The sequence below is a fragment of the Fringilla coelebs genome, assembly GCF_963513975.1.
Source record: "Fringilla coelebs genome assembly, chromosome: 16".
Taxonomy (NCBI): Eukaryota; Metazoa; Chordata; class Aves; order Passeriformes; family Fringillidae; genus Fringilla; species Fringilla coelebs.
The window spans coordinates 7,749,136-7,764,883 of NC_140042.1; the positions used below are offsets into that span (position 1 = coordinate 7,749,136).

At 39.5% G+C, this 15,748-nt stretch overlaps 1 protein-coding gene across 2 annotated transcripts in view; it reads right to left on the reverse strand.

The window, feature by feature from the left end:
- VPS35L (VPS35 endosomal protein sorting factor like) overlaps positions 1 to 15,677 on the reverse strand; it is a 41,866-nt gene extending 26,189 nt beyond the window's left edge. For both annotated transcript variants that reach the window (XM_084216639.1, XM_084216640.1), the window contains exons 1-18: positions 15,646 to 15,677; positions 13,743 to 13,842; positions 12,739 to 12,906; positions 12,294 to 12,416; positions 11,913 to 11,937; positions 10,832 to 10,908; positions 10,102 to 10,230; positions 6,911 to 6,995; positions 5,895 to 5,954; positions 5,240 to 5,336; positions 4,788 to 4,835; positions 3,696 to 3,789; positions 3,119 to 3,196; positions 2,621 to 2,743; positions 1,944 to 1,990; positions 937 to 1,048; positions 615 to 731; positions 230 to 283 (exon numbers count right to left, since the gene is read on the reverse strand). In XM_084216639.1, coding sequence (XP_084072765.1) covers positions 230 to 283; positions 615 to 731; positions 937 to 1,048; positions 1,944 to 1,990; positions 2,621 to 2,743; positions 3,119 to 3,196; positions 3,696 to 3,789; positions 4,788 to 4,835; positions 5,240 to 5,336; positions 5,895 to 5,954; positions 6,911 to 6,995; positions 10,102 to 10,230; positions 10,832 to 10,908; positions 11,913 to 11,937; positions 12,294 to 12,416; positions 12,739 to 12,906; positions 13,743 to 13,842; positions 15,646 to 15,662 — 1,554 coding nt within the window. In that variant the 5' untranslated portion in view covers positions 15,663 to 15,677. The remainder of the gene's footprint in view (positions 1 to 229; positions 284 to 614; positions 732 to 936; positions 1,049 to 1,943; positions 1,991 to 2,620; positions 2,744 to 3,118; positions 3,197 to 3,695; positions 3,790 to 4,787; positions 4,836 to 5,239; positions 5,337 to 5,894; positions 5,955 to 6,910; positions 6,996 to 10,101; positions 10,231 to 10,831; positions 10,909 to 11,912; positions 11,938 to 12,293; positions 12,417 to 12,738; positions 12,907 to 13,742; positions 13,843 to 15,645) is intronic.
- Between the last annotated feature and the right edge of the window lie 71 nt (positions 15,678 to 15,748).

The window sequence follows — 15,748 nt, forward strand, 5'->3', positions numbered from 1 at the left end:
CATCTACCATTAAAACAAGGATAAGAAATGTTCAGTGCTGTGGGGGAGTAAAGCTTCAAAGCTGCATCTTTTGTCCCCCTTCATCTTTCATTAAAGGAAACACATTTTTTCATTCCTACACAGTTATACTGAATAGTCAAAGCCTTTCCATCTTTAATACCAGACTGCTAACACAGCCACTTAGTGCATATCAGAAAAATTCAAAGGAAACAAAGTGATTTTCACCTACCGTAAAATGTCTGCAGGTATACTCCACCCACACTTCAGCACAGTTGATATAATCCTAGAAATACAGGTGCTCATGACTACCAATATTTGCAGGAGACTGTGAGAAATACACTTGCAAAAATTACACTTAAAAGAATTGACTACTGAGGTATGATTCATGCAGACCTAAAGATCTGGAACCCAAAAGCTGAATTTGTGTACTAATGCTATGTAAAATTAAATTATGCTTCAGCAGAGCTAAGAAAAGCAGGGATGATCCAAAGATATGACAGCCATCACTTATTTTTTTGCAACTGTGTGTATTTAGAAAAGGTAAACAATGCCATGCCTGAACAACTGGCTCTAAACACAGAGTCAGCAGTGAAACAGAATGGACAGTAACTCACCTGTGGGTTCTTCAGCTTCGTTATAACCTTCCAGGCTTCATTTAATATTTGAAGGCGATCATTTTCAGGAGGATCAGCCAATGCCAAGTTTAATCCCAGGGAGCGAAAGAGGAGATGCTGAAAGTTAATGAGAAATTTCTAATTAAAAGCACACAATATACATCCATCCAAACTGGTCTGGCAGGTCCAGTGTGCAGAAAGATTCTCAGATCAAACCACTTGAATAATTTTATTTAAGCGACACAAGTTATGTAGGCAACTAAGAGCATAAAGACCTCTGTCAAAGGAAGGGAATTGGTACAAATTAGATAGAAAATGTTACCTTTGGGAATCCAGACTCATCACACTCTTTAATCATGCCAATGAAGTCCATTGATCTCGCAGCAATAAACTCTGCTCTGAACGCCGACATCACTGAATTCAACAGCAAAGCACTGCCATGAACAGCACAGATCAATACAACAGCAGCTCCAAGGCTGTAGTACCTGCATTTACATTAATCTGAACTTCCTAGACTAACAACTGTCCAGCATCTATCAGAAATTTTAAAAAAAAGGAAGAGAATAAGGAAAAAAAGAACCTCAAACAAATTGAGCTTGCTTTGATGAGGATTAATGATGCATAAGCAAAACAAGAAAACATTAAGGAAAGGTAAGGATAAGGAAAGGTAACCCAGCTTGTAAAATACTTCTTCCACACAGGTGTTTTAGAAGCCATCATTTTAGCAGGAATTTAGTAGAAATATCAAGGAAACCAGGAGGAGCTGACATTTAGAAACTTACTCTCTGTTTAACTACAGTTCAGGCCAGTTTGCATTCACAAAACCCAGTCAGTACATCCAGCTTTCAGACCAGATCATCTTCCTGAACACAACTACCCTGCACAAAGACTTCTAAGAGACATTTGAGACACTAATTTTAATGTTGAAAAAAGCAAATCCCTAAGTACTACCACCTTCCATGAATGGCCTGACTGTAGCCAGTGGAAGACAGGGGAAAGAAGGGGAGGAAAACCCAGAAAAGTGAAGCACAACCAGGCATCAGAGACATGGCTAAGGGAGAGCACATTAATGTCCTAGACTTTGGCTGAGGAGCCAGAATACAGCAACCAAGTTAAACTAATTAACTTTAGCTTGACAAGTAATCTACCATATTTCAGAATTCATCTCTGGAAAACAGATGTTCATAATCATGATTTAGTAAGCTACTGGGAGAAGGAAAGCTGCACTATGCATCCAAATTATTTCCAAAAGAGGAAGAGAGAACATTATTCCAGGGACTCAGGGGTACTCATTACAGACTCCTGTCTTCTACACTCTGCAACACTTACTTGTTCCCCAACTTTTTGCATCTCTCCATCATCTCAGTAAGCAGAACCTGGAACAATTAATTATTAAAATTAGTGAATAGAGACTTTGCCTTCCCAATACATTCCAATAGTCCTGTTTTACCCTGGATTTACAGCACAAGAAAACAATGGTGTAGCTAAACATAAAGCACTTCTTCTGGAACAGGTATAGTGGCATTTCAATCAAAGCCACCATTTTATGGAAGTCAAATCTGCAATCCTTCATCCATGCCATTACTCCAGGTAATCACTATTTGCCAGTCAGGTCAGTTACCTCTGGCAGGAGAGGTGAAAACTCTGCCAGACTGACAGAGATTGAAACAGCCTGTTCACTGTGTTAAGCTACAGGTTAGTCAAATCATTTGTGTAGCTGTATGACAGAAGAAAAGGATGAATTCAGCAAATAAAGATAAAACTAGCTAAAGGACAGCAGGAAACAAACAGGAATACTGCCTATGAACTTGGAAGTGGTCACACTTGAGCTTTGTGGAAGCCAACAGTGTTCCTGTACAGAAGAGAGCATCAGACAGTCCTATGTAGGCTCTTTTTACTTGCCTTCACTCACACTCATGTAAAAACTGACTGAGGGGTTGTTTTTTAGTAGGTAAAATTAACTCTTCACCACAACTTTAGTACTGAGCATTACCACATTCACTTACATCTGGAGCATGGTATGCAATACACTGTAAAATCCAGTCTATAGCAGGAGAATACAGGGTCAAATACAAAGGGATCTCCACACATTGCACCACCAGCTGGTTCTGAACTGTATCGCCATGGATCTGTTGAAATAAGAGACAAAAATGTGTTGCTGTGGAAAGGTATTTAATGGGAGATATGATATACTGGTTAAAGTTTGTATATGAATGGAAATGAAGCAGATGATAGCACAAAGGTACAGATATTCTGAAGCATTCCTTGCAAGCTGGGGGAAAAAAATATCAAGCTCCTAAGAGATATTATTCAAGTCTGGAAACATGCTGAATAAAGCAGTTTCAACTTACCAGAATATACATCAAGTTTCCCATACTATATCTGGATACAGGAACACCCCTAAATCTAGATTTGAGAACTTCTAAGATTTTTTTTAAGCATGTGGCAGTTTGTTTAAGGAGTGTATTTATCTGATTTTGCAAATAAAACACTTATTTGCTTACTTGTTTAAATGTAAGGAGAAAGTCAAAAAAGTTTTTATTCAGGCTTTCTTTGAGTTGTGGTGCCACTTCCATCCCAACCTGTATTAAAAGAAGAAGATTTTATTGGCATCTACCAATTCTCCTTCAGAGTGAGATAAAAATGCATTTGCTGAAGGAATACACAAGTCACACAAATCAAATCAACAAGCAGCATTGAATCACATGCTTTTGACTGATTATTTCCTTGCTTACTCTTATAGTCATGTCCACTAAAAACCCCCCTGAGGCAGTTACAGCTGCTCTTAAACACCATCCTAACATCAGCTCTAAGTATCTGTAAGCACTGAGGAAATCAGGGTCTACTCCAGTGCACTGCAGCAGCCTACAGCAGCACAGAAAAATATTCTTACTTATTACAAACACTTAAAGAGAGATTCCCCATTTGTAAAACAGAAGAGAAATCATTTTTTGTTTGTTGGTTGAAAGGAAGAACAGGCTGCTGACTGCTTGAGATACAAGTGCTAGTTCCTTGAAGCAGTGGCAGCACTGGCTGCAGGAACTCTTTGGTACAGATCAGAGGAGGTAAATGTCAGCCTACCCTGCAGAGGTATGCTCTGGCATAGACTGCAACCAGGGGATCTCCAATTCCTCTAATCATGGATGTTAACCGTGGCAGACACTCTGAAATGCCCCTGTTTTTATCAGAAATGAAAATGAGCTTCAACATCAATAATAGAATTACATGTAACAGAATTACATCCCCTACAGATAATTTCAGTAGCTGCCTTGTACACTAACAACAGAGCATGAGTTACAGAAAAAGGATATTAGCACAAAAACTTATTTCCTAACTAAAATCTCTGTGTATGGTAATACATATGCTATATTCAAATTGCAGTATTTGCTATTCACAAGACAAAACTAAAAAACTCCTCCTCCAGCTTCAAGAACAGCAGAGCTATGGAAAAAACCTCAGTGTAACTCAGTGTAAGGAAAGCAGATGCTTAAAGCAGAACTGGCAGAACTCCTTCCATGTCTCATTTTCCCACAGGTCCTTTTTGACAGAGCTGTACTAGTGCCTGGATATGAGGCCCACTAATTCCAGTAAAAGAACTGCTTTTTAGGGATAATAAAGTTGTCCCTGTAGTAGCAATTTGGCTTCCAACACTCATTTCAAAATACAACTGAAGAAGGACAATTACAAGGGAAGGAACATTTTCTGCTGAGCAGCTGGCACTGGTTGGCAAAACATTAAACTTATGCCAAAGTTTTCAACAGATAGTGGTTCATTGCTCCTAAATTATTTCTCCTATTGTGTCTCTCCCAGTATGATATCAATATTTTCCTTTCAGTTTTCTACCCTTTTTTTCACACTCCTCATTTCAACAATCTTCCTTCCCCTCCACCCCCAGAAGCCACTGCTTTTCAATTTGCACTGGGATTTGGGACACCTGATGGCACATTTGTACATAGGTTTGAAAACTGAGAGCACTGTTGTATTTCAAATTATACCACAGTTCACCTTTAATTTTTTCATGGTATTCTCATCAAAAATTCCAAAACCTCTCTGTACTGCTTCTTCTCAGTTCTACTAAGACCCTACCCACCATTAATCACACACCTCCCATGTTTAATTCATTTAATTAGTGTTGCCCATCCCCTCCCTTCCCATACTTAGCACTATTCTTACGTTTTGGAGAGGAACTTATTGCACTTCAGTATTGCTGCTTCCACATAACTACATTGAAGCCAAGTTAAGGAACAAAAATAAGACTCACACCACTGAAAAACCATAAGCAAACATACACCAAATGGATATTGACCAAACTATTTTAAGGCCTTCTGTAATTAATGTCACTACACTTTGCTGATTTTTGAAATTTATCTACGAGATTTTGTTTCAAAATTTTTCATACATCATCTCTGTCACTGCCAAACTGCTCAGAGCCAATAATTAAGCATTCAGTTTACAATGAAACATGACTCAAAAGTACATTCAAAACACACAGCCTGAAACAAACAAAACAAAGCCAGTATAAACATCAGATCCTGCGGGTTTTACTGAAACAAACATGTTCACGTTTGGAAAAATCTACAAAAAACCTGCAGAGACACTGTGAGGGTCTCATTTGACAAGGATACAATCTGGGAATAAGTTCTCTGATTGAAGCAATCTTGAAAAACCAGTTTAAGCAAGTTTCTTTAGCTGTATCATTAACACTCTCTGGAGAAAAGTTATCTGGCAAAAAAACCAACCCAGAAATAGTTACATTCTTTCTGGAAACAAGTTACTCTTCACATTAGGTTTAAAACTGTATTCTCTTTCCATTCATCAAGAAATTAAGTGCACAATAATAATAAACTAGACAATACATTTGCTTCTCAGCTCTCTTAAGCAGCAGTCAGAGCTGAGTACACAACAAGAAAAAGGTATAATTTTGTAGTAAATAACATTTCAGAACCTGAATTCATGAACTTGGAGCTCATCTCAGAGCTGCTAGTGACAAATCCAACCTCTGCCTCTGCTCTTCCAAAATCAGAAATTGTAAAAAAAAAAAAAGAAAATACAGAGAATCTATAGCAAACATGTATGCAAATCTATAATGACTAGAGAGCATACAAAAGAGACTTAAGCACTCAAATACTTGACTTTAAAAGGCTAATATAAATTTTAAATAATACTATTGCAATAAGTGGGAAATACTGAACATGGACAGAAACCTTGTCTCTATTTAACCTTCCTCAAGGTTGGACATGGTTTTTTCCTGGAGCAGAGTGGAAACAAACACAAAGTTACCTGGCAGAGAGACTCGGTTATCCACACACATTGACAGAATTCTTTCATACACCAGTTTGCCTGGTTAAAAAAAAAGAATAATTAAAAAAAAAACCAAATTAACAAACTGTAAAACACAAAATGCTGGTACAAAGGTTCCCTTCACAACATACAATGAAATTAGATGGTAAAAACTCCCTAGAGCACTGACATTGTGCTGCCCTCTAGTGAGGCTGAAGCGTTCAGTGTGATTTTGCACTTCTCACACTATAAAAACATCCCTGGCTCCCTGAAGTGCAGAGGTAACACACAGGTCAGAGTTCTCCCAAGCCAGGAAAGGACAGCTGCTGTCCTGACTTTGCTGAGTTTGGATATTGTGTTATCTCTAGCAGCCTTCAGCAAGTAGGAAGGAGCATAAAGAGGAAGCAGGAGCTGAAAAAACAATTGGAACTCTGTCGTAGCATATCCTGCTGGCACCAAAATACCCTTCAACTTTCAATACCATTGTGAATATTTTCCATAACATGGCAGAAAAATAAGAGAGTCACATGAAGTGGATGACAATTTCACTAACAAGTTTAAAAATATATTAAAAAAATCAATAACTATATTCTCATAGTCCCTATTCAGTCAAAGAAAACTTTCTGACTTCTATTCTTCAAAATACAAAAAATAACAAAATATGGAGTCAAAAGGATGCTAAAGTCCAAAATATTTTTATAATGACAGCGTGTTTTTAATTTCAAAATGCAGAGATCATGATTTTTCCTAACATTTTGTTCTAGATATTCACTAATACATAAAGCACAGAACAACAAAATGAAATCTTTTTCTCTTAAGGACTGTGCTCTTAGGAGATTTTTTACAATTATATACCATGTTTACCACCAGTGTCCAAATGTTTATGTTGGAAACATTCCATGTTAAAACTAAAAGTCATTTCAGGCCTTTTTGGATAACTTTGATGCTTTCTAACGTTACAAAAAAAATAATCTTATTAACATTTGTGTAGTAAGACTGGCACAGTAGATACTTACCAAAAGTATCAAGGATATCTGTAATTAAAACAAATTTGCTTGGATAAAACTGGATTACTGTTGTGTCTGAAAGAAGCTTAGAACACTAGAAGGAGGGAAAAAAAAAACAAAGAAACATTTTTAGAGGCCAACACAAGTTTGTGTTTTTACTCCAGAAAAGCTGGAATGGATGAATATCCACAGGTGGAAAGGAAGGGCCAATATGAATGATAGAGCCAAAGGCACAAGGACATCTGACATAACAGACCGTGGTGCTTGTTGTGATTTTCAGGTTATTCTTCATTTCCAGAGCTACACAGACCTGGTTTTCCTTTATACAGGGAAACCTATAATGCAGCTGACCATGAAGATCTGTGCTTTTGTTCAGAGAAGACAAATTCTCTCCCAGATAAAGCAGTAAAAAGCACTTCTTCTCTAAAATCACGTTTTTCAAGGATGCTCTTCACTTTCCCCTCTCTAAGCATCCACATCAAACACAAAATGTAATCTAGATAACATTAAGAAACAATTTTAGAAGTGTAGTTAATGAGCTTTCCAATGCATTTTTGCAGTTCACATAACTAGTTCAGACATTCTGGAAACAGGCTGAGCCACAGTCAGCTCCAGGGAGGACTCTGTAATCAATCACCACCCACTGAGACACAACCTGATCGTGGCATTTGGACTGCAGTGATGGCTGGAACAAAGTCACATTTGACAATGAAATACCCACTTGGTTCTGCTCTCATTGGGTGTTCAGGCCAGGAAGGAACATGTTCATTGATTGTATGAATTTAAAATACACACTGAGCAATGAGGATATTTCCAAGATACTTATTAAAGTTATAATTTGTTTTCTAAGATTAAACTGGAGTCAAAAACTTTGACAGAAGGTTACTCACAAAAAAAAAAACCAAACAAAAACAGCCTCTACCAAAAGAAAACAACTGAATGACTGGGGAGAGAAATCTTCCTTCCTTAAGCCAAATGTGCCCTCTGGCCCTGAGTCTTCTCTGGTCTCTAAGACTGATAATATTTTCTATGAGCTCCATCCTTTCTCTCTCCTTCACCAGGAGACAGCTCTTTAGTCTCAGTGGAATAAATAAAGTTTAAACTTTTGTTACATTTTAAAAATCCAGGAAGCAATCCAATACCTCACAAGACTGCTCTGTTTAAAGAACGAAATCACAATATTTGAACATGCTTAAACAAGGAGCACACTTAGTCTTTTTGCTTTATTCACCAGGGTAACTTGCAGAGTGCACCAGAAAGACAGGTGAGAGCATTTACATCCTACAAGCAAAGCAGAATCTTGCCTGCTGTGTGGTCAGTAACCTTCAAAGAAAGGTAACTCAGTAGCTGTTTAAGACTTACACATAGCACAAACATTTAATTCTCATTTTTCTCAGAGCTCACATACATAATCAACTTAGTTCAGCTTACTCTAAGCAGCTTAGCATACTCCATCTTGACAAGTAAAGTATCTTGCAAAAAGCCACTTGAGGAATCACAGAATCATAGAATTGCTTAGGTTGGAAAAGACCTTCAAGGCTGTTGAGTCCAACCTTTAAACCATCACTGCCAAGATCACCAATAAAAAACACCCCCAAGTGCCACATCTACACATCCTTTAAATACCTCCAAGGATGGTGATGCCACCACTGCCCTGGGCAGATTGGTCCAGTGACTGAGAACCCTTTTGGTGAAGAAATTTTCCTAACCAGAAGCCAAAACCACTCCTCCAACTGCATACTAACCTGTCTGTAATAATGACAGACTATGTATAAAACTACAGCCTGATCCCAAGAGAACTGCTCAGCTCTCAGAGGATACCACACTCTGCAGGAAGAAGGACAACAAGTAAAGTCCAGTGAGGGTTCTACCCTATCCTGCTTTACAACTACAGAATTATTATCCTTCATGAAAATTTTCAATTCATTAATTACACAAGTACCTATTTCATTCTGAGGCAGTCTTTCAATTAGTAATGAGAATCTGCAGCATTAAGTGCAAAGTGCAAAACACTTCAGCAGAGATAAACACATTGAGCTTTGGTACCACTTTCCCCAAAGGAAGCACTGGTTCCCATGTTAGAAACTGTATTATTTCAGAATTGCTTGTGAACCAGTTGCAAAAGAACATATGAAACTATCAATGCAGAGATTATCACTGCATTATCACACAGATACATAAATATATATATTTCACACAAAGCACTCTAAGTACAGTACATCCCTGCTGGTTTTTTCCTCATCCAAAGACCACAGTCACACTTCACAATCCTATATATGGATTTTTTTTTAAATAACAATAATAGTGCTGATTTCATAGTATTACAATAGTACATTAGTCACCCTAGGTCACATATAATTGTTTGATCTCACTTCATTAATGTTTCATTTCCTTTTTTGTCTTTACCACAATTTAAGATGAAATTACTTCAAGCAGTTTTCACAAGAGTATCCAGAATGACCAAAAAAATCCTGACTTTATATAACCCCACTGGATGACTATGAGTATTACATCAGTTTTACAGCTTTTAAAGATGTCATTATCTCATCTATCCTCTGCTGCACTCTGCCTCTGGCCTTTTTTAAAGGCCAAGCCAAACAAAAGAGCATTTAACTGTCCTATTTCCCCATGCCCTCCTCAAAGCACATCACCCCAAATGACCCAAAGGAAGACCATGGACAAGTCCTCAAACAAACAAACAAACAAAAACAAACCCCATACACACAATTTTAAAAATCTGGAGCTGCTTTTGATAGCTTGCTGAGGTCCTAAATCCCTTTATTTAATTGCCCTGCTAAGTTTGGATGGGTAAAAAAGCCATTCTGGTATTATTTGTAGGGGGCAAGGGGCTGAAGGGGAAGAGGACAGGGAAGGAAATTACATGTCCTAGAAAGAGCTGATCATCACTACATGGTATTTGTTCTAACTACCCTCAAGCAGGTAACATTTCCACATCTGTCATTTGGTGACTCATTGAGAATTCCCACCCACATAACCTAGTCAAAACCAATATGTAACAACAAAGCTGAAAATCCAACTACTGTCAGAAGTCATAAAATTCTGGAAGAAATGTGTTTCAGAGAAGAACAAAAGAAAATAATACAAAAACAGTAGAAAGCCTTCTTTTCCCAAGAAGGAAACTGGACAAGTTATATCACCAAACTCACTGGTTCTGCATAGAACAAAAACATAAAACTGACCTGGATGACTATTTTCAGAGCTTTTACTTTCTGATCAGAGGACCATGCATCCTTTAAAGACTGATTCAGCTCTTCAATTCTGTTCATGTAATCCTGCTGAGTCAAATTCAACAGCTCTTTCTGTGATCCCTGGCAAGAAAACACAAACCCTCTTAATAAGAGCAGGAGGGAAGGAAGGAGAGTGCTGTTATTATGGATTCAAATCACCATGTTGTGGGGTTTATTATAAATTATTGCTATAAAATTTATTACAACTTCCCTTCAGGTCTTAGGAAAGTAGGTTATGAAACACCTCACCCTTGCACAGTAAAATACTGCAGCTTGAGAAATAACTTCAGTACTCAGTATTTCTACCAAGCTCATAATTGTAACTTAAATTAAACTCAGGTAGACATTTGCAGCTTCTGCAACAGGGGCAACCAGAATTATCAGATGTTAAGATTATGGGGATTCACAAAGTATTACAACAGTCAGAAGGTAAATCAACAGCAACAAATCAGGTAAATTTTCAAATTACAATTTCTAGTGATACAAAAATATGACTCTGCCCAAATCCTATAACAATAATGATTAAAATCACTAGAGAATTCCCACAGAAAGTACATTCTTTACCTAAATAAAGCACTTGCAGAATCAGGACCTTTTTAAAAGGTTTCACAAAAGATTTTTATTTCACAAATTCCTTTTACTGTTATAATGATGCTGTAATTTCATCAGAAAACTTTCTCACCTCTTCCAGATCATCCAATTCTTCTAACCTTGTCCTCACTTTTTCAGAAACTGCTGAACCAGTAGTGGTGGCTTTTCCTGCAAAGAATTACAGATTTAAGTTTCTTTAAAATTTAAACACTGGGACACAGAAAGAAACCTGAAGGAGCCTGACATGGACCAATCAGCTTCTGTGACAGAAGACAGGTGGTTTGATTCCTTCAGTGACTGTTCCTGAAGACACACATCTACATACCTACAGTGCATTCAGTTTGAACAGGCAATGACAAGTGAGCAGAATTGAGTATGAGTGGATTTGTCTGCATGTTTTACTGGTAAGAAAAGAAACACCAGATAGAACCATAGGATAGTTAAGGATAAAAAAGCTCTATGGAGGTCTGTGTCCAACTCTCCTCCTCAAAGCAGGTCCAAATCTGAAGTTATAACAGTTGCACAGTTATATCCAGTCAATTTAACAATATCTAAGGATATAGATGTCACACTCTGCCTGCACATCCAGTTTCAGTGTTTGACCATTCTCATTGCAAAGAAGTGTTCTATTTTTGCAGATGCTGAAATGCTACATGTTTATTCATATAGAAAAATCTTGATTTACCATGCTATGATTACCTAACCCAGATTCTCTTTGCTAGAAAACATGATAAAATATTTAACATTTGGTTATTTTTTAAACACCCAGCATACAGTTGAAATCACTTCACTTTCATGTAAAGAGAATAACTGAACAAGTTCCCAAAGGACTTGTTTGCTTTCCTTCCAGCCAGCAGAAAAGGTAATAAACATGATCCTCAAATCATCATTGCTCAGTTTAAATGGAAGAAAGTTTTAAGCTACAGTGGAAGGCAGTGCAGTGAAATAATCACAAATTCATCAGCCCATAGGAATAAAAGACAAGGTGGTCAGGTGGCTTATTCCCAATAACTATTTTAAAAAAATATCCAGACATTTTCTCCACAAAAAAGCAAGGACCATCATGTCAGAATGGAGGAGGCAGGAAAACACATTTCAACTATTCTTGACTACAAACCTGTCACTGCACCCTGCCTCAAGCAACCTCTGTTACTGGTAAAGAAAGTGCTCACCTTTTTCAGATCCCATGTAGAGATTCTGCAAGGAAGCAGAAAAAGCAGACTGTTAGAAACCATGGACCCACTAACATTCCAAGAATGCACAGGATAATTACACTGCTAATCAACCCTCTAATCATTTAGAAGTAGATGCAAGACTAGAAATTATTTGCATGGTTACAAAAAGACAAAGCGACAGCTTCTAAATATCAAAAGACTTGGACTCAGCTCTAAAACAATCTTCACAAGTGAGAGCTTATGATTCAGTTTTCTACAACATTAAAACTGAAATTTAGAGGACTAGTATTTACCCATGAAAGAATTATAAAATGGCAATATCCAAAATCCATTAAAGGTCTAGTACAAATAAAAACAATTGTGGCAGCCACCACTTACAATAGAAAGCTTCTCTGTTGTTGTGTATCTAGCAAGGATTTCACCGCGTTTGCTTGCCCATGGTTCAAAGTCACTTCCCACTGCTGAGCTCTCATCTTTGTCCCGTTTCCTTCGTGCACCATCCTGTTACAGGAGTACAAGTGCAAAAGTTAAATACAGATCTGGAAAAAGAAGAGAAGGCTAATAAAGGTCAATTTAATATTTCAAGTGCTAGCCGATCCTTTCGAAAGTTACAATGTTTTAAAAAATCCATATTTAAATAAGTATGTCAACATAAACCAGATAAAAGCAGGTAAATAAAAAAGAATATTCTATTAATATGATATATTTCCCATATTAGGCTCTTCACTGGTGAGACAATACATTTTATCCAGGGTTGGCTTTATGGTTTTGGTTTGGTTTTGGTTTTCCTTTACTTAGTTGAGCTAGCAGCCCTCAGAGTTACCGTGGGAGGAGCAGCAGTCACAGGATCTGCAGCTGCTGCAAACAAGGACAGGGGATCAGTGCCATCCAGTACGCTGCTCAGCGGGTCCATCACTGAACTGGAGGAAGAGGAGGAGGTAGAAGAAGTGCTTCCCTTCCTGTTCATCTTCTTCGTCTTGGATTCAGTAACCTAAAGAAAATTCAGAACTGTTAAACCAAAAGGCTTTCGCTTCCCTCACTTTTCTTTAATCCTTTTCCCCCCCCCCCCTTTTCCCTGAATGTGGAGGCACTCACTCTCCAGAAGAATTTCCACTGCTTTTTTTTTTCCCTTTCAATTCTAGGTCTACAAAATTGTAAGAACAACCACTGAATATCTTTCTAGTACCCCTCCTCTATTTTATTAGGTTTGTCCTTGTCCTCCCAACTCTTTCTTGCTATTTAATTTCATCTTTATTTTTCTCCCACAACAATCAAGCCTGGAACATCAAATCCATACCTCAGGCCAACATCTTCTCTCCCTACTGACCTTCCTGAGCAGATGCTGCTGCCCATTTATCACTCATTAGTGGATAACTCATCTCTTTGAAGCTGATTTTTTTCTGTACATCTTTAAAAGCCTCTTACACATCAAAGAAATTATAAATGTTTTAAAGCACACAGCTGACTGGAAGCTAACCCAAAACCAAACCTTACATCAAGCAATTATGCAAGTCCATTTGTAATGCAACAATTTGGTTTTAAATTTATCCATTATTCAGCATTTAATGCAACCAAGAAAACCTACAAGCTGGAGGTGCTGTATTTGTCAGGAGACTGTTTCTCACACATAACAGCACCAGCAAACTTCTCTGAAGGGCAAACAGAATAAACCCTGATGCCTCTAAGACAGGCCACTAACACAGAAAGCAACTTCACAAGTACCACCACCAACCTCAAAGCCTTTTAATTTTAAAGGAACAGATGCAAAAAGAGGAACACAATCAGTCTGAATTCAGACTCATTTTCCAAAAGTACAAACAAACTCACTGTAATGGGTTTCAGGGGATGGTAATCACCAAAATCCAAGGGTACAGATTCCAGCTTGCACACTTCAGATTCTGACACATAGCTCCTTGATCTTGCGTGCCTTAAAAAGAGTGAAGGGAAAGTATATATGGATATAAATAACCACATACTAATAGAGAAGCATATCCTACATCTATGCCTATTTACCAAAAAAAAGCATACTGAAAAATAAGCAAAGATCCAAATTTCTCTCTACTGAGACAATATAAAACTAAAACTGGAGAAATTTTACTTTCAGCCATTTAGTTGTAATCTTTTTAGTCTTTGCAACATGCAGAGCTGCTAACTGTTCTTTTTCATTCAAGATCCTGAGAATGTTTATAGCACATCCTCAGCTGAATGAGGAAAATCAGGGGATACACAAAAAATTCTTTAATCAGACTCCTAACAAAAGCAAACAGCACTTCCCCCACACAACACACATCTTTCCCACTAGAATTAATCCAGACTTCCAAACAATTCCATTCCTACTCAAAGCCATAACTCATTTGGAAGATTTTCAGCAGCATTAAGCAGCCAGCTCTTCTACAATAACACGTCCAAGTTTCCTTAATAATTAATTACAAATTATATAATTTACAGTTGTGCCACTCCAAGGAAAAACTTTTGATATCTAATGAGATAGAGAAAAGCAAGAGAAAGAGTCCAGTGAAATCTACATGCTTATTTATTTTCTTGATCTCCAGTTCCTTTTCTTTTTGCTGTTGTCCCATTGTTCAATGACTCTTCTTGCTCATTTCCATCATGGGTTAATCAGCACCTGGGTGGAAAATCTTCCAAACTCTTTCTGGCTACACAATTGTAACATTTCTTTAACTGCTGAGAGCTCTCAGCATCCCCAGGCCAAAATCAACTGCACTCCAATCAGTGTAAGCACAATGGGAAAGTGCTCATGGTAATAATACACACATGGGAGTGAACAAGAGCTGCAAACTCGGCCAATAAGTCTTTAAAAATTACATTTTTTACAATGTGGCTATTCAAGTGATAAGACAGCTTGTAACAGAGCTAATACAGAAGACAAGATCAAGTTTGCTCTGGCATTATGTTCTGCTTACTTTCCAGGGAAAGGAGATTAAGCATTCCTTTCTTGGCCACAGCAGCGCAGCCAGCTTTTGAGAGGAAATAAAAATAAGACTCTGGCCAAGCTGGGCTTTCATCCTCTGTGCATCCTGCATGATCACACCCCTGCTTCAGCTGCTCTTTTAACAGTGGGTTTGGTTTCAACCTTTCCCACACACGAGCACCACTGCAATTGCCACCATTCTGCACCTGTCTGCTCCTAAAGAGCCTGCGAAAGGTAACAAGAGGCTGAATGTGCTGGTATCGGAAAATACACCGATACAGGAGCAGGAGCCCTCGCGCTCCTCCCGCGGGGCGGGCAGCGGGCCCGCGGTGACCCCGCTCCGTGACAACACCCTGGCGAAAGCCAGCGGGCCTCGGGAACTGCTGCTTATTGCAGGGGAAATAACGGGAGGCCAGCGGCCGTGCCGCCCCCCCGGCTCACAGCGGCGGCCCCATCCCTCAGCAGGGCTGTGCCGCCGGCCCGGCACCCGCCTGGCTCGGTGTAACGCCAGGGTCTCACGGACAGCAGCGCCGGGCCGAGCTCCCACGGCGGCGGAGCCGCGGCACGCAGCGCCCCGGCTGCCCCCGCGGGGCCCCAGTGCCCCCAGGCCGAACTGCCCCGAGCCCCGCGGGCGGAGAGGCCCCGCACTTTCCCCTCTGGCACGGCCGTGGCCGCCCCCGCCTTAGCCGCCCGGCTGCGAAGGTCGCCGAGCATGACGGCGGCCCTCACCCAGCGGCGGGGACCCGCAGCCCCCCGAGCCCGCGGGGCACAGGCGGCTCCCGGAGCGCCCCGCCTCACCAGGGGAACGCGGCCATCTTGCGCCCGGTCACATGAGAGCGCGCGCCGGCCCCGCCCTCCGCCGGAGCCCCGCCCCGGCCCGCGCGCGGGGAGCGCCTGAGGG